The 19,157-nt window shown below is 36.0% G+C and overlaps 1 protein-coding gene across 6 annotated transcripts in view; it reads left to right on the top strand.

The window, feature by feature from the left end:
* LOC150109418 (basement membrane-specific heparan sulfate proteoglycan core protein-like) overlaps nucleotides 1-19,157 on the top strand; it is a 1,783,738-nt gene that overhangs the window by 795,122 nt on the left and 969,459 nt on the right. For all 6 annotated transcript variants that reach the window (XM_090413063.1, XM_090413041.1, XM_090413033.1 and 3 more), the window contains 2 exons: nucleotides 7,546-7,833; nucleotides 12,712-12,836. In XM_090413063.1, the coding sequence (XP_090269189.1) occupies nucleotides 7,546-7,833; nucleotides 12,712-12,836 (413 nt within the window). The remainder of the gene's footprint in view (nucleotides 1-7,545; nucleotides 7,834-12,711; nucleotides 12,837-19,157) is intronic.

Here is a 19,157-nt window from a genome sequence, read left to right as displayed (position 1 = left end):
ACATTCCACCTCCTCTTTCAGCTCACCTCCCCCTCTCTGCAAGTTAGCCACTCTTGCTTGCCATTCATCTTCCCAATCACGATTATCTCCAATAACTTTACAATCATTCAAGCCTTCCACACTCCCCTACACTTATTTTTTCATTGATATTTTGCTTGTTATTCTCACCCTCTATCACACTATTCGTCTCTCTAGATTGAGTTTCTCCCTCCCCTGACACAATGAGGTCAGTTATGGTAATATTTTCCTCACTAAGTTCCTCCCATTGCCTACATTTTGCTCATATATGCACTACCCCTTCTCTCACCCACCACATATCCAACTGCCGGGATGCATACATGCCACAAGCACTTTATGCCACAAATTCCTGTAGTATGTTATGCAAAATGTAGTCCTTAAATGGGGGAGGACTTAGTGACATGCCATTTGTAATTGGAGCTGCAGCTGCTTCAATCATTCAAATAGTGCCGAGGAACCACTGTAACTAAATACTAAACGTTCTACTATAAGCTAATTTACTTATGCTATACTATAAGTATAAACTATATTTAACTATACTAAATAAGGAACTTATCTTCCTCTCTTTCACCATAGATGCGTCCAACTCTGATCTCACCTTCTCAGTAATAATATTTTAAGAATATTTTTATTGATTTCTTTGATGGTGACATTAGGAAAAAGAAGCTTCTCAAAATTAAAATTAATTATAAACCATTTGAAGTCGAATGTGGGCCAAGATAGGTTTATATAATCTTACAATATTATCAACTGAATGCAAAGAAGAAAGGGATTTATATATTTAATCACTTTTAAGAGAATTTTCAGAAGTCAAGGCCATAAAAATTAGTCTTTAAAGTACATATTTCTAAAGTGTTTTCACAGCTATGTTATTCTTAATATTATGTTCATAATAAATATATAGCACCTCAGATTATGTTTTTGTCATTTTACTTTGAAATAAAGTTTTTTTCTGGATTTGGACCACATACTGCTGGTGCTGGCTCTGCTCTTAGGTATAAGAGCTGTCTTTCCTGCTTTATCTGGACACAGGAGAAAGATACACAGTAGTATACTTGGACTTGGCATCATAAACTAGAGCAGATGGGGTTGAATATTAGATTAGTGCATTTGATCAGAGACTGGCTATCTGATAGATATCAGCAAGTTGTGTATGGGGAGGAATATCCTGGAAGAGGAAAGTCACTAGTGATGTACCTCAGTTGTCTGTTTTAGGGCCATTACTATTTAACTTGCAAGTTATTGATATTTGCAAAGACTTGGAGGGAGATATTCAGTTGTTGGCAGATGATGCAAAGTTGGGATGAACTATGAAGAGTACAGAAGATGTTGTGGCCTTACAAGAAGACTTGAATAAATTGAGTGAATGGGCATAGGAATGGGGGGATAAGAGTTCAATGTTGCGAAATGTAAGGTTTTAAAATTAGGGAAACAAAGATGGGATGTAGAATTTATGCTTGGTGGGAATATATTGTTGGAGGTGGAGGAAATAAGAGATTTTGCAGTGATAGTGGATGAAGATCTGAAATTTAGGTGACACATTGCTAATATTGTGAGGATAACACAAAGACTTCTGGAATGATGCGGAGGACACTGACTTGTAGAAGTAGGGAGATTCTTATTTCATTGTATAAGGCTTTGATTAGGCCACACATGGACTACTGTGCACAAATTTGATCACCTGGTTTTCAAAAGGACAAAAAGATGTTTGAAAGGGTCCAGAGGTGACTGACTAAGGTAATTTCTGACCTCTGGAATGTTGAATATGAGGAAAGATTGAGAAGATGCCCTTTACAGAGTCTAGCAGATAGGAGAAAAGAGGGGGAGATATGATCGAGACCTATAAGTTAGTAAAGGGTTGTTATAGGATCAGTGTTGGAGAGGTTTTACAGCACATGGTGGGAGATCAGGAGAGAATCAGGTCATCCCTGGAAACTGTATAAGGAGGGTGTGAGCAGGTGAGCATGCAGACTTGTGAATGATTGGAATGCCTTTTCATCAACCCAGTCCACCAATCTCCAACACTGTGACCACAACTGCAGTTATACAGACTGGCTTATAGTTGGAAACTTCTTCTTAGAACCATATATGGTGTCTTCAGAGAATTTGAGTGTGTTGAAGGCACGGTATGATGTTGTGTGTATGACAAAAGGACCTTCTAGATGAGTCTTTGACTCCATGGGATCTTGGGTAGTAATAATATTTTCTGCATATTGTCTTTGTATATTTACATTCCTGACACTCTTCAATATTTAATTATTATTATTATTACACTCTCTTCTTGTGTATTCCTGTACACATGAAGGGTGATATTAATAACTGTGAAAATTATAGAGGAATTAATCTCCTAAACTCTGGATATAAAATCTATAGTAAAATTCTGAAAAATAGACTGTCCCAGTTCTATGAAAATAAGATAGGAGAAGAGCAGAATGGATTCAGGAGAGGCTGCTCGTGTGCAGAGATGGATACTTTACCTTCAAACTTTTATTGGAAAAACATAAAGAATACAATGTGGAAACTCATTTTGCCTTTATTGATTATTCTAAGGCATTTGACAGAATTAAGCACAATAAATTTTTTGAAATATTAATAAATGATAGAATTCCTCATCACCTAATTCAAGCAATCCATTATACATATACAGACATGATTGCAGTAAAAGTTAATGGGAGAATCTCTGACTGGGAACCTATAAACATAGGAGTAAGGCAAGGCTGTAGCCTATCACCCATTCTTTTCACTTCACAATCTATATGAATTCTACAGCGAGACATTGGAAGCTCACAGTACATGGTTATATCCCAATTAACAAATTCACTAATATATGCACAATAAATCAGCAACCCATTTCTTAATTTTCGAAAATGAAGAGAAGAGTGCCCATAAACTTTTATGAACTTCGAATGAATTTTTTTTTCATTAAACCTGCTTTTATAAAGAATTTTATAGCCGCACAATACTCAATTTTATCCATTTCAAGGGATACAGACAACACTTTTGCTTCGGACAGCTGTATAAAACAAACTACTTGATAGAATGACTTGCAATTTCACATGGATGCTTATGACAGATGTACCAACTTCTATATATTGCACAGCATCATTCACACCAGTATGATATATGCTGATAAAATGCTCATTCAGTAATTCCACTATATCTTTTGCAGCTCTTAGTCTGCTGCCGTGACTATATGCCAATGTTAATCTGCCATAATTATTCTTCCTCTTCTGAAAAATTCTTGCTTGCCATATGGCAAAAAAATTCTCTTGGGTTAACTTTGGCTTCACCAGCAAATCTCCTCTCATACTGCATCTTTTCTTTCTTTACTATGCTCGTCCCTCACTTTATACTCTTCATGGATCCAATCACCACCTGTCTTGTACCTCCTCTATAACATTTTTTTTTTCCAGCACAGCTTGCTTGATTTCGCTGTTCATTCATTTCACTCCTACTGTATTTACTTAGTTAATCCTTAATATGCAGTCATACATTGCTTTTGTCAGATACTGCCTTGTGAGTTTCCATGCATTGTCACCATCTTTTTTTTTTTTTGCTCAGCTCATCTACCCAACATACTGATGCTAATTGATTGCAGAGCTTCCTATGATCACCTGCCTTATACTTCCACATGTATCCATTTTTGGCAGTGACCTTTTCTTGTTTCACCACTTCCCAAACAGCTACCTCATGATCACTCACTAACTGGCAGCATTGTCAACACTTCATTAACAACTACATGTTATGAAGTTATCAGCAAATCCATAACATTAAAGCCTCTAGTTGCTTCAATCACATGCTACTTAAGATACTTATCTTTCAGAAATTCCACAAACTTGCTCTCCTTGTTCCCATACACTGTATCCTCCTTCCAGTTTATATTCCTGTAATTAGTCTCCCATCAGCATCACCTTCTTTTTACATGCACAACTAATTTGCCTGAACCTTTCACATTCAGTATTCTTTGCATTCCCTGGCATATAACAGCATCCTATCAGATATACTAACGTGTTTATTTCACTTCACACCACATAGATTCAAAATCTGTGCATGCACTATCAACTTTCACTCTTTGCAGACACAATTCCTCTGCAATCATTAACAGCACTTCCCTCTCCTCTTTTGATATTTCTGTCGAGGAAAATTTTATATCCTTCTAGTTCTATTCCCGACATCACATCCTTCTTAGACAAATTTCACTTATTCCAATTATTTTTGGGCATACTGTCTGAATCAATGCAACAAACTCAGCTCTCTTGTTTCGAATGCTCCTTACATTTGTGTATAAACATAACAGTTACTGTGTTTAAGGCCATTCTACCAGCACCAACATTCTCTATTCTAGCTACTATACCACACCTCTCTCTCTTCGGTCTGACCACTCCCATTTCCCTGATCCTGAGTCTGATTTCCATTCCCACCTGTTTCATTCTCACCTTTATGCATTCCATCATCTTGTGCAGGTGCATCTTCAACCTCATATCCATCTTCCTCCTGCCATACAATATGTTGAGTTGTGCTGTTGGATCCTACTTCTTCTCAATCTGTACCTTGGATCTGACATGTTAATTACTATGATGTTCTTATACAAAATAGAAGGTTGCTAGTTGATTTCTAATTCAAATATAGAGAAAATTTATATTTAAAGACTGCACCACTCTACATTTGAATTAGTTCAAGAACTGAAGAAAAACCAACTCACAACTCTCTCTCCTTTTAGGTGTTAATACTATATGTACTGGCCGAGAATATTTAACTTACTTAATTTACCCACTTTGGTTCAAATATTTTATGAATGGTGCAGTAAAAGAGATTTAGGCAAAATACAACTTTTGATTAACAAAAACAAACATTTAATTTTAAAATCACAAATTTTACACTTAACTTCAAATCAGTAATTAAAATATCACAAATATTTAGCTTCTCTGATAAGTATAATCATACAAACTCAGACAATGGTAAATCTGTTATCTCTATAATACAGTCTTCTCACAGTTCCTTAAATTCCAAAATACAATAAAAATTGCAGTAATACCTTTTCACAAACAAACATCTTTAATTTTACACTTCAGCTAATTCTCCACAATAGTTACTGTTAGTATAGGGAAATTCTAGGATGAAACTCGCACACTTCTCTGTATAGGAATATTAATGGTTGGAATAATCTTACCGATAAACTTCTTTCTTCGTAAACTTACACACAAACATTTTTTATAACTGTAAACACTTTGAGCAGTATACGGCATTCATTAAACAAATCTTCTAAGCAATAACTGAATTAATCATCCGTCACTATACACATAAACAAACGTTCTTGCATGAAATACTACTGATCACTCATGAATTAAGGCAATACACAATAATTCCTTATCTTGAGGTTTTATATGCACAGTTGTTCATTCCTCCTGCATTCAAATAATTCTTTAGGCACTATAATTCTAAACACAGCTAACGGTAAACTTCAACTTTACAGCCTCTACTATTCTCTTGTAACTGCATGCTTTGCTTCAAGGTTCCGTATGTCCTTGAAAGGTCGGCACTGAAATTAAATCTCAACTCAAGTATCGCTGGTCTATTTAATAGTCTCTCAGCTGTTTTCCATAGCTATAATTGTTATTCTACAACTTATTAGCTAACTGCTTCTCGACTAGTTTTCCCCAAGTAGACTTTAATTAGCTGCTTGAGTGACTTGCCGATCCTCTAATATCGCACTCTGATTCCCCGAATGCTGAATACTCCGATTCCGACCGAATGCCAATTCTCTCTCTCTAATCTATATTTTCAGTGTTCTTCCTTTTTATATCCATTCTTCCCACCTAAATTGTTCTCGTGATCTCTTTAAATAAACTTTCAGCTTTTCTCCCTCACGTACTATTCCAAACTCGCGCTCGCCCTCTTACATACGTCTCCATGACAACCAAACAAAATATAATAAAATTGAGCTATTGCATAACGTCAAACTTCTACAAGTAGGAATAAATAGAGAATATTTATATTTCAATGAATGCACAGTTAAATTATCAAATACAAGTTCTTATAATATTAATATAGTAATAAATAAAATAGCTTAATAATATTTAATACAGTCTTTTCATTATTAATACATATATCTTTGGTTAAATAATTAAATATTAGACAAAATTAAGGTAGTTATATGAATATTAAATTATAAAATAAGTTATTTACATTAAATAATGTTTAGAAGTCTAGCCTTTGATGGAAGATCATGTTGGATTCTGAACCAAATAATAATTACTCTAATCTCTACATAATCAGAATCCAACAGTGCTATCCTCTTTCACAGGTAGACTGATATTTGCTATATCAGAAAACAATAGCCTTTCTAAATGCCTGACACCAAACCCATTCAAATGTAATCCATTAGCTTTATACCATTCCAACTTCCCTTCAAATTCACTCTACAGATTTACAAATTGTGAACCTCCTTTGCCTCATACAAGTCAGCCATCTTACTATTCATTATCTTTGCTCTCCTTCTCAATTCACTGTTGTCATATCTAGGCAACACTGACTTTCCCAACAACACTATTCTGCTTTACCTGCTGCAACATCTTCCTCAAGTTTCTTTCAAAATTCTTCTTTTCCCCAACTAAATCATTTGTGCCCACGACTACCACTAATTTTGACACCCAGTATTACCTTTTCTGCAATGCATCGGTTTCATTGTTCCATGAGGAAAGCATGTTTTGTGCACTTTCTTAGTAATCACACCTCTGAAGATGGAGTCCCCATACACTGATTTATGACTATCATTTAACTCTTTCTTCATAATATTAATTTCCTTTGTGACACCTCCAAGGAGTCCTAAGACTCATCACGGGAGGATACCTACTATACAAGTCTCCACCACTACACCGAACCTCTACTACCAATCATTTCTATCAATGACATCTATTGCGCACCAAAACCACCATTAAAACTAGTATTTTTTTGTCTGTAAATTGCATGTGTTCTGAAGGGCTGATTTGTCTGTATGGGGATGGATAACCCTGAGTTTCCAGGAGAAAAAACCCTGCTTCCTCTGTATAAGATTGGCTAACTCAGTGAATTACTCCTTTAGATGCTTAATATCGTCTTCTAGATGTTTCATTTTATTTTTCATTTTCACTAACTCTTGCCAAAGTGTTTCTACTGTGGTCCCAATGTTTGGTCTCGTTTTTAATTGCTCCAATCAATCCAGACACTTTCCACATACATTAACACTTTCCTTCTTTTCATTTACCCAAACGCTCCACAAATCTTTCACATTTTTCAGTGTGCATACATATGGCAGTTTTTGCTATTCATCCACTGCAAAAAATTCAAGCATGAGCCAGAGTTTCATACAGAAGCCTTCTGTGCCATTGATGTACGTTTCTTTATTGATGCCATCTTTAGAAGCTGACGAAGTACAACAAAGTAGCAAAATTTTATACACTATTGTGTATAAAATAAATGATTGTTGTTCAATCAAGATGGTATATAAAAGGACAATTTTGCGAATTTAAATTTTTTCTTTCCTTTAAGCTGTTCCAACCATTACACAACCACCGCCACAGTCTGTGACAGTAGAAGAAGGAGAGACCATCACCATTACCTGTACAGCAGTAGGAAATCCTGTACCATTGATAAACTGGAGACTCAACTGGGGCAACATTCCAACTCCTCCACGTGTAACCGTAACATCAGAAAATGGACGAGGAACTGTTACTATTAGGGATGCACGTCCCAGTGATCAAGGAGCTTGGAGTTGTGAAGCTATTAACATAAAAGATAGTGTTCTAGCTGTCCCTGATGCCATTTTGGTTGTGAAACGTAAGTATTTTGAACATTTCTAACAGAACAATTTTGAAAGTGTTTAGTATTTCAAATGATAGCTTGTAATATCAAATGTGAAAGAAATCAAGAAATTGTTTTTAGTCATGATGATACTTCACCCACAAACTTTGTTTGTTTACACTTGGAATAAGGATTAAACAAGAATATAATTTCTTGGCATGTTTAATTTATCAACAAGTAGTAAAACTTTCAACAACTAACTCTAATCCAGAGTGTTTTAATAATAAGGTGTTACACATTTTCACTACTTGTATATTGGAAGTATGACTTCTGCATTACCTCAACCTTGGTATCTACTCTGGGTCTGACTCCCACTTGATGCCATGTGAATAATGTTTGTCTTTGGGCTTGATTCTGGGGAGTAGTGGTTCTGCTTAGTGGTAGGTTTTTTGCTTGTGACTATACCTAGTGACAGGCAAAAACCACCAGTGAGAGTTTAATAGTGATCCTTGTGGTTACTCAGTGAGATTTAGAGTGTTCTTGTAGATCACTGTTTTTGGAGAAAGATACCACCCCATGCACCTTAAGAGTACCTCAATAAAAGTCAAAACACATCTGAGTAGTGGCCCATCTTTTAATGCATAGCATTATACACACCTGAAAGGATGTGTTTTGCATTATGGGATACTAAGTAAATTAATATGAGGTCACAAGCCTCTATATACAAGTAGCCTAATTGTGAAGATACATAAGACACAAACTTTGTTTACGCTTATAATAATGATTAAACAAGAATATAATTTCTTGGTATCTTTAATTTATAACGAAGTAAAAAAAAAAAAAAACTTTCAACAACTTGTAATATATATCTGATTGTAAAATATAATGTAAACTTGCTGAGATTTTTGGAATTATCTCTTAGATATTATTATTATATTATTATAATTACTTAAGTATAAAGAGCTAATAAGCTTCATTTCGGCAATGAAAACATTACTTAAATTAAGGGGATATTAAATCCCACATAGTTTTAAAACCAAATAAGAAACTCAAAGATTGGAATCAGAGAGTTTCGTACCGAATATAGTAAACTATAAAGTATCGGCGACACTAGCGTTAGCCAATGCAAGTGATCCTAGTACGTAGTACAATACCATTCATTGCCGAAATGAAGCTTATTAGCTCTTTATACTTAAGTAACTTAATGGTTGCACCTGTTTGGAAAACTCGTTCGCAGAGTACATAAGTTCTTTTCGCTATACACTTTGGTATTAGGTCTAGCTACTCACTGATGAAGCCTCAAAAAAGGCTGAAACCGGTCTGGGTAGTGACCTCCCTCCATAATGTAATAACAGCATACATTTCCTAGGAAATGTGTTTTTACATTATGGAAAATACCTAAGAATAGCGATCTGAACTTCCCCACCTTTGCAACGAGTTGCCTAGTATTGTACTACGTACTAGGATCACTTGCATTGGCTAACGCTAGTGTCGCCGATACTTTATAGTTTACTATATTCGGCAAGAAACTCTCTGATTCCAATCTTTGAGTTTCTTATTCGGTTTTAAAACTATGTGGGATTTAATATCCCCTTAATTTAAATATTATTATAAAATTATATTTATATTGTTATATTATTATCGGCGGTGGCACCCTCAGGATTCAATCTTCAGGGGGGGACACCTGTGACATAATATTGGAGGGGCTAAGTAATCAAGATTTAATCTTGGGAGGCCACATTTACTAGATGATTTGAAAATACATGATACCCGTGATCTCCCTCTGGTTCGGCTCGGACAAGCAAAGTAGCGCTCGGTCAGCCCGAGCACTCCTTCGTTTGCCTTGCATTCACAGTGACCATGATTCCTGAGAGCTATAGGGTATTCCTACCTTATGTTGCTGGTAATTCATAAGTAGTATAGAAATATAAGACACGACACGACATAAATAAAGAATGGATTTCAATTACAAAAGATTTTCGGAAAATTTTCTAGTGTTTTTTTCCTTTTTCTTTTGGGGGAGTCCCTGATTATTGCTGGTCTGGTTTGTCAAATTGTTAGGTTATCTGCTCTCCAGCCAAAAGGCTGTGAGTTCTGGGGTAGTTACGGTTATTTGTAGTTGGTGGATGTTGAGTAGTGAAGACAGAATTGAAGAGTAGGTGCCTTCCCTCGATGAGTCCTTGGACTCCCTGGTTGTGTCACATAATTATAATAAATAACAGTAATTATTATTGCACCTCCGTGGAGTCAGCAGACTCATCATGGGAAGTTTATTCAGTTGAGAAGAAATCTGATAATTAACTTTCAACTGATATTGATGTTGACTATACTAAGGGTTGACTGTATATTGTTTAGAGACTTACATAACAAGAATAGCAGATGGTAGTATTCCTTTAAATTGTTGTTATTATTAATTATATACACTATATAATATGTTATATATATTATTATATAATAATATAATATATCATCATCAAATTCCTGACATTTACCCTCAAGGAGTGTACAGGATATGATAGTACTACATGAAAAAATTACATCATTAATAACTTCCTACCTACAATTTTCCTCCAAATCAATCTATTACCTGTCAAGGCTCCAACATTGTTAATCTTATATTCCTATCTTCTAAACCACTTATTATATCAATCCACCTATATCTTGGTTTTCCTCTGAGTCTTTTTCCTACCATCCTTGCAGAGAACACTTGTTTTGCTAATCTTTCCTCTCCCATTCTCTTTATGTGACTGTACCACTTGAGATTAGCTCGGCTAACACATTCTTAAATGCTAACAATATTAAATATGACATAGGCACTGGTGCCATCTGATATCCCCTCTAATCTTTCTCAGGACTCATATCTACAGTCTCTAGTCTTTGGTCAAGTGTTTTACTTCTAACCCAGCTCTCAGATCCATAAGTTAAAATTGGTTTGAACACTCTTGTATACAGCTAATTTAATGTTTTGACTAATTTCTCCCTTATTCCATATAAATTTATTCAGTTGACTTCCTACCATACCAGCTTTGTTAATCCTGTTGTCTATTTCCATATTTAATTTACCATCTTCACTAAAAATTGTGCCTAAGTAGCTGAAATGTTTTACTTGTTTTATAGGTTCTCTATTCACAATGCAGTTGATATTTTCTGCTATTTTCATTATCTTTGCCTTGTTATTGCTGACCTTCATACCATATCTATTACAACAGTTTTCGATTTAGTTGGGGAATCTTGCAGACTTGTAGAGGATTTATTTAGAAGTAATACACTATCCGCATAAAGCAAAGAGCTGGCATTAACATCTCCAATTTCAATATCAGATTTAATACAACTTTCCTTCATAATGGTCTATATAGATAATGAATAACAGACGGTATAATATACATCCTTGTCTGACACCAGATTTAACATTAAACCATCTTTCTGTACTTCAATTCTAACTGCCGACTTTTAGCTCAAATAAAGAAAAGTATTGCTTGATATAATGCCCCACTGACAACACACAACTGTAGCATTTTGAATAGCTTCTCTCTTGTCATATGCTTTTTTCCAGATCTACAAAACTTAAATGCAGACCTTTATTATGTTCCCATGGTTTTTCAACTATTTGTCGTAAAGTGAAAATCTGATCCTGACAGCCTCTATTTGGCCTGAATCCAGCTTGTTCTTCAGCAAGCTTCCTTTCCACAATCCTTCTCAATTATTTATTTATTTATTATTTATTTATCATATTGCTTGTAGACATGGTTAAAAGACAAGATAGATAAGATACACATATGATTAAAAAAAAAAAAATCTGCATTCAGGCAAATACAAGTATGAAATTTATGACAACATCAGACAGAAGATTAGTCATATTTAGGTTTCTGATCTAGTTGATCGCCTCTAGGGATAGGTCATGGATATCCTTAAAGTTGCCTGGATATGCTGTCAGCTCGCATTCCCACTTTGAAAGTAAGTCTCTACATACACCATATACACCATAGCCTATACGAATCCTGTTAGCCGTTGTCCATATATTCCTGGGCAGGTCAAATCCAGATGGTTTTTGGAAGATGTTTATGTGATTTATGTGGGGAGGGGGCCTTGTTTAACTGGGCGACGCCCCAGCTGGCATGAAATTCTGTCATGTTGTACCATCCAAAACACACATACTAGTGGTGGTGATGGGCAGTAGAGGTTCGATGTAGTGGTGGAGACAAAGTTGTAATGTAAGTGTCCTTCCTTGGACTCCTTGGGGGTGCCACGAAATAATAATAATAATATATGTACCCTCATTTAATATTGTGTTTTAAGCCAATTATATTCTTATTGGCTTAAACCACAATATTAAATGATGGTACATATTATTTCTTGATACCTCCCAAGGAGTTCAAAGACTCATCGAAGGAGGATGCTTACAACTGTCTCCATCACCACATTGAACCTCTACTACCACCACTAGTATTTTTGTCTTAAATTGCATGTGTTCTGAAGGATCGATTTGTCTGTATGTGGGATGAAAAAGTGAGTTTCCAGGAGGGAAGCCCTGCTACCTCCATATGAGATCGGCTAACTCGCCTTCAATTGAAAAAAATCCATATAACGATTTCTCCTCTCATGATGAGAATCGAACATGAGCGTTTTCCAGTCAAAGGGTACAATATACCATTGTTCTTCCAGTTGCACTATGGAGGCAAGTTAATATCAGCATTATGATTCAGGTATCACTAATTCCAGATGTCCAGTCAGCATTAGTCTGGGATTGAAGCTTTTTTTTAGAAAAAAATAACAGTTGAAGATGCTATCAAAATGGACTTTTTATTTACAATGTGGAAGAAGTGAAGCAGTGTAATTTTGACACTTGTTTTAGACATGAAAAGCATAAGAAATACTTAATATGTTGTAACATGTTTTTTTTCCCCAATTGTACAGCTAAAGCTGGTGTTTGCAGACCTCCCTTATTTAATGAAAAAGCTGATGTTCCATCTGATTGCTTGAGGTGCTTTTGCTTTGGTGTAACTGAAACATGTTACAGCAGTAGTTTGCACACAACAAGTGTAAGTAATCTGTAATAATGGATTGAATTATATTTTTGTTTTGTTTTATTATTGCTTATAGAACATTATAAACATTGTAAAATTTTCAAATAAGGATTGAATCTTATTTAATTTTTAATATAATTCATATATTAGAAGGTTTAACCCTCGTTTGATCTTAAAATGAGGTAGTGTTGTAGTGGATATGGGAAAGATTTTTTTTTATGCTTTTACTATTGTGTATTTTAATGACTGGATCTTTGGTACTAATTTAAACCATAAGATAATCACCAACAGTGACTGCATGCGATTGTGATACTTAGAGGATCTGTGAGATGAAAAAAAAAAATTGCTAAAAGTAATGAAAATTAGAACTGTGAAAAAGTACTAGCAATATGTGATAAAACAAAGTTAGAAAGAAGAGTGATAGCAAATGGTATAGTTTGTTCAGTAAGTAGATTGGCCTTCACTTTGAAATTAACCATCACAGGAGAAGTGAATGAGAGAGGCATGGCTGTAGGAATTTTCACTTTCTTTCACTTGCTTGTTGCAGTGAAACAAACTTCAGTAGCAGATATGTATTAGTAGAAATTATGTATCATAGTAGCAAACAAAACATGCATAAGTGAAAGAATAAGATGAGAATTTTCCTAGTGAAAACAAGAACACATTTGTTGAAATATGAAGTAGAAATACTAGAAAGCATTATGGTGGAGGATTATATTGTAGCTTGAACAAAAACAGAAAGATGCAACTTTTTTTTTTTTTTTATAGATTGTGCTTATATACAATAGCAGAATTACTTAGAAATAAAAGGGAAGAGTTTGTAGCTGAAGATAAATGTTGGTTCATATATCATTAGAATAAATTACTTGGTTGTCGTACTCACTGCTGTATAAAAAAAAAAAAAAAAAAAAAAAAAAATTTCTCAGGCATCTCTATCGAGTCTGGCTTTCCTGTAATGAGTGATTCCTTAGTCAGACCCATTGTAGCAGACCATAATACTTATCATACTTCTCCTTGAATTCATTCACGAGTGAAGTACTCACAACCACCTCTGCAACCTATTCACCATCTCACAAGAAAAAATAAAATTTAGTCCTAATATTTTGCTAAACACACTTGCACAAATTCCTGGATTGATCGCTTGTACTCTTTCTTCCTGCCAAGTTAAATCAATTCATAAAACCCCTTAAATAACTTATCATGCTTCTATCATGTCCTCTCTTATTCATCCATCAGCTAATTTTTGAAGCCCACAGACTTCAGCCTCTCCTCATAGTGAGTATTCCATAGACCTACCACAATCTTGGTCACTCTCCTTTCCATCATTTCCTCATTCCATAGAGTCCAGGACCAGATATGCATGCAGTTGTCCAGATATGGCCTTATTAAAACCTTAATAACAGAATAAGTTTTCTATCCCTGCTTGTCAGTGCATTCATCAAGTATGTAATCTGATGTACTCTTTTGACGACATTTGCAATATATCCTCTAAAATTAAACTCCCTGTTCACAGTCACCTCCAGATCCTTGGCTTCATCAATTTTCTGCTCATCCTAGCTTTTATCATTGGCAAACAACTGAATATTTCCCCTTAAATCGGTTCCTATATCATTAACGTAAAATGTAAACGGCACCAGACCTAGTATGCCTGCCTTCTGCTGGACTCAACCTCCTTCCCCCCATGCAAAAGACATTTTGAAAAATGAAATACATGAAATCTTATTAGCCTTATCTGAACGTTTGCAATCAATTTTGATTACTAGTAACACTAAATTTGAACTCCTCCCCAAATTAATCATAATTGACTCAAAGAATTATATTCAATTATATTCTGCATTGTGTTAATAATAATAGTCTAAATTTTATTTTTTTTTTCTTCCCAAAGAAGCCATAGGTAGCTTGTAACTATCAAAGTCCCATATTAACAGTATCTAACAGTCAGATTTTAGGGAAAGACAACATATACTAGAACATTAATTAAAAACTTTAAAATAATACTTCCTATATTTCAGTAATGTTACATGACCACCGGAGCCTGTGTAGCTCAGTGGATGTGGCGTTTGCACACCATCGCGCTAGGCCGCATGAAGGAAGTCTTGGTTTCGAGTCTAGTCGGCGACTAGAGGAAATTTTTCTAAGCCTTTTTTCGACCGGTTCCCGAGTTAGTCGATCTCTGGCACGGGCAAGCAGGTTTTTCCTCCCGGAAACTCGGGTTTTTCGTCCTGTAAACTCAAGAAAATCGACCGTAGAACCCACATTATTTCAGACATTAAATATATTGTGTTAGGGTTAGAGACCACGAGATGGCGGCACATTTGAGCCGTCTCTCTTCACTGCGTACCGCTTAATTAGTGATAGCCTTGGGCCATCTGTCTCTGATTGGGTACCAGTGGAGATTGAACTGCCCACTCAGTCTCCAAAAGTTAGATAGGGCTAAATGGCCTCGCCTACTCCCGTATATACGGGAATAAAAAGGCGTTAGCTGATTTTTTTTTTTTTTTTTTAAATTTTATTTTCTGTCATCATTATATCTAAATACATGATGTCATCAATTTTGCCTCTTAGCACCTTCATCCATTGATCTATTCGTTGGACATCATCAGATGCTGTATGGTTACTCAGATGCTCGATGATGTGCCACACTAATCCTCACCAGGTGGTCCTGTTGTATGATTTTCTGGAGGCTTCAACTCTCTGAAGATCAGTCACACCCTCCATCAATCTCATTGACGGTCTACTTCTTCCTCTTTTTCCTGGTGCTTTACATTCTATTACTATTTTACTGCCTGTATAGCTCAGTGGATGTGGCATTTGCACACCATGGCGCATGACCGCACGAAGGAAGACCTTGGTTTCGAATCTAGTCGGCGACTAGAAGAAATTTTTTTTTAAGCCTTTTTTACGACTGGTTCCTGAGTTGGTCAATCTCTGACAAGGGAAAGCGGGTTTTTTCCTCCCATAAACTCAAGAAAATAGACTGTAGAACCCACATTATTTCAGACATTAAACATGAGTGTTAGTAATCACGAGATGGTGGCACTTGTTGAGCCGTCTCTCTCTCTTCACTGCGTGCCGCTTAATTAGTGATAGCCTTGGGCCAGCTATCTCTGATTGGGTACCAGTGGAGATTGAGCTGCCCACTCAGTCTCCAAAAGTTAGATAGGGCTAAAACGGCCTTGCCTACTCCCTATATACGGGAATAAAAAGGCGTTAGCTGATTTTTTTTTTTTTTTTTTACTATTTTGAGAAATCCTCCTGCCATAATTTATGTGTATGTCCAAAGTATTTCAAATTTCTTCTGTCAGTATCTTTAACAAGCATTAAAGTTCAACCAATTCTCTCTAGCACCTATCTGTCTGTCTGCCTTTCAGTATATGAAATTCTTTTGCCCCCTCGAAGCCTAAAATATATAATTTATCTAGTCCTTCTCAGAAAACGTTTATCTGCCTCTGTCCCAAATGATCAGTCAGCAACTCAACTATTTCGTTTGTTTCTTTTACCTCCACCAGCAGGACTAAGAACAGTCATTCTTCCTTTAACTTGCACATAGCAAAAGAACTGTTTAGGATTTCCTTTGGCCTCTGGCTAGCTTTATCTCATGATTACTTTTGGCCTTCCATAACATACTGATCACTCTTCTTATAAAGTATAAAGAACAATCTAGGAGAATAACTCATTTAGTAAGGAAAACAAAAGTAGAGTATGAGAGAAATTGGCAAATCAGACAAAGAAAAATCCTAGAGTTTTTTTAGATATGTGGCAAGTAGAAAGAAGAATGATCATGGTAAGATGAAGTTAATGGATGAAAGTGGTAGAATGGTAACTGCTGCAGTAGACATTGTTTGAGGTATTCAGTGATCAATTTATAAGGGTGTTTCATCCTGATCAGGATGGAATGATGAGGAACTTAAGTGTAGAGGACATAGGAGGGGACAGCTTAATTATGAGTGAGCTTGGAGGTTTTTGAGGAAATAACCTTGATGTCAGTAAGGCAGATTTGATGACATATCGTAACACATCTTCAGGGAATGTTCCAGGGAATTGGAAGTAGCATCGGCATTCTATAATAAAATTGGCATTATTTAATAAAATAAAAGTCTTACAACAGCACGGGTTCCAAGGGAGTGGAAGGACGGTAAAATTGTTCCACTGCATAAAGGTGGCAATAAGGCTGTAACTTCAAGTTATAGGCCAGTCTGTATATCTGGAATTGTGGTGAAGGTACTGGAGAGATTGAGAAGTAGGATGCAAATGGTTATCAGCATGAGTTTGTTAAAGGGAGATCATGTTTCACTAACTTATGTACTATAACAAGGTAACAAATACCATGGATAGGGGAGATGTATATATGGTGGTATATTTGGATTTTGCAAAGGCTTTTGCTAGACTGCCACATGACAAGCTCTTATATAAATTGAAACATGGGATTGGATAACAGACTTCTGAATTGGATCAGTGATAGCTGTTGGATATATAACAGAAGGTTGTATATGGGGGTGTGGTATCCTGAAAGAGAAAGGTCACTAGCAGTGTGCCACAGAGGTCAGTTTTGGGGGCCATTGTTTTTCAGTTTGTATGTTATTGGGAAAGGTTTAACCAGTGATACGTAGTTGTTTGCAGATAATGCAAAACTGGGGAGAGCAATGCAGAGTCAAGTAGATGTTATGGCCTTTTAGGGGGACTTGAATAGATTGCATGAATGGGCAGGTAACTGGAACTATCGGTTCAGTGTTGCAAAGTGTAACGTTTTGAGATTTGGTATGCAATGATGGGATCAAAGTATGCACTTGGTGGGGAAACTTTAAAGGAAGTAGAGGAGATAAGAGATCTAGGAGTGATGGCGGACAAGGACCTGACATTCAGGGGCTACATTGCACAAGTTGTGAAGACATCGGATAATGGCAATGATGTGAAGGACCTGACTTGCAGAAATAGATATCACTTGCATCCATATGAGGCCTTGTTCAGGCCTCATATGGATTATTGTGCTCAGATTTGGTTGTCTGGTTTTCATGGTGACGAGGATATGTTGGAAAGTGGTCTTTGGAATGTGGAGTAATGAGGACAAATAGAGAGAATGTAAGTTGCAGAGACTCATGAATAAGAGGGGGGGGGGATATGATTGAGACATATAAGCTAGTGGTTGTTATTGGGTTGACATGGAAGAGATTTTTCATAGAAGGGGTAGAACAAGAGGCCATTGCTGGAAACTGTATAAGGAGGGTGTGAGGAGTAGGTTCTTTGCATGGAGAGTGGTTGATGAGTGGAATGCATTGCCTGAATATGTTGTGGATGTGGACACGTTGAATCAATTTAAAGCACGGTTGGATGAACATTGTGTACAATAGTTTGTACCTCCCACGATGAGTCTGACTCATCATGGAAGGTCAAATGTTAATAATAACAAATTCTCTTGCTGTGGCACTGCTCTAAGCTGACTTTTCAGTTTGTCATAATCACCTTGTTTGTAAATTCACATGCAGTCATCCGTCAGGGTTCGTTCCATCTGGCAGGACATAATTCGGTTCGGACATAAGTTCGGACATTAAATCAACAGAGTTATGGGAGTTAACAGTAATAAGTTAACTTTAATTTTTAAACCTTATTATAAAACTATACTGTGTGTTACTGCCACTATAAAACGGGAATAATCACCCAAATCTTCCTCCACAATCACATCTTCATTACCTTTCTTATGTAAAGGACCAGGCTGTGCCTCATCTGGTGTAACCTTGTTTTTTTGATGTAAATGCCCAATGTGCTTTGCTTACTCATCTTCTTCTTTTCATAATAAAATTGTTAATAGTAAACAAATACATCGTGTACTTTACTTTCTATTAATAAGTAGTGTTCAACATTGGGATCCATGTCTTCAACCATTTTGAGAACATCGCTAAGTGCAGAGAACATTTCTGCAAGACCTTTCACTGTGAATTGTTTAACTATCTCTCCTTGTTCCTGTTTTACCTCTTTATTTTCTTGTTCTTCCTCTTCTGGAACACATTGTTCCTCCAGTTTGACAAATTCTTCATTGGTCAACTCTTCAGGGGCACTTTCTATGAGTTGAACTATGTCGTAATCATTCACTTTGAGATTCAGATTGTTTGCTAGACCCAGTATTTCTTCACTCAATTTAAAAAAGTCTTTCATTTTCTTCAAAACTTCCAAAATCATGCACAAACCCTTTTTAATGTCTTTTTCCATATATGCCACTCATATATTGAGAGATCACTTCGTCCCAAACTACAGCAATATTTTTAATAGCATGATAAATATTGAATTCTTTCCAGAATTGCATGAGGCTGGTCATTTCATTCAGTAGCAGAAATGGCTTGT

This window comes from Typopeltis vanoorti, chromosome 2 (genome assembly GCF_054136105.1).
Source record: "Typopeltis vanoorti isolate ZY-2024b chromosome 2, IOZ_Tvanoo_1.0, whole genome shotgun sequence".
Classification (NCBI taxonomy): domain Eukaryota; kingdom Metazoa; phylum Arthropoda; class Arachnida; order Uropygi; family Thelyphonidae; genus Typopeltis; species Typopeltis vanoorti.
This window is presented reverse-complemented; position numbering and strand designations above follow the sequence as displayed.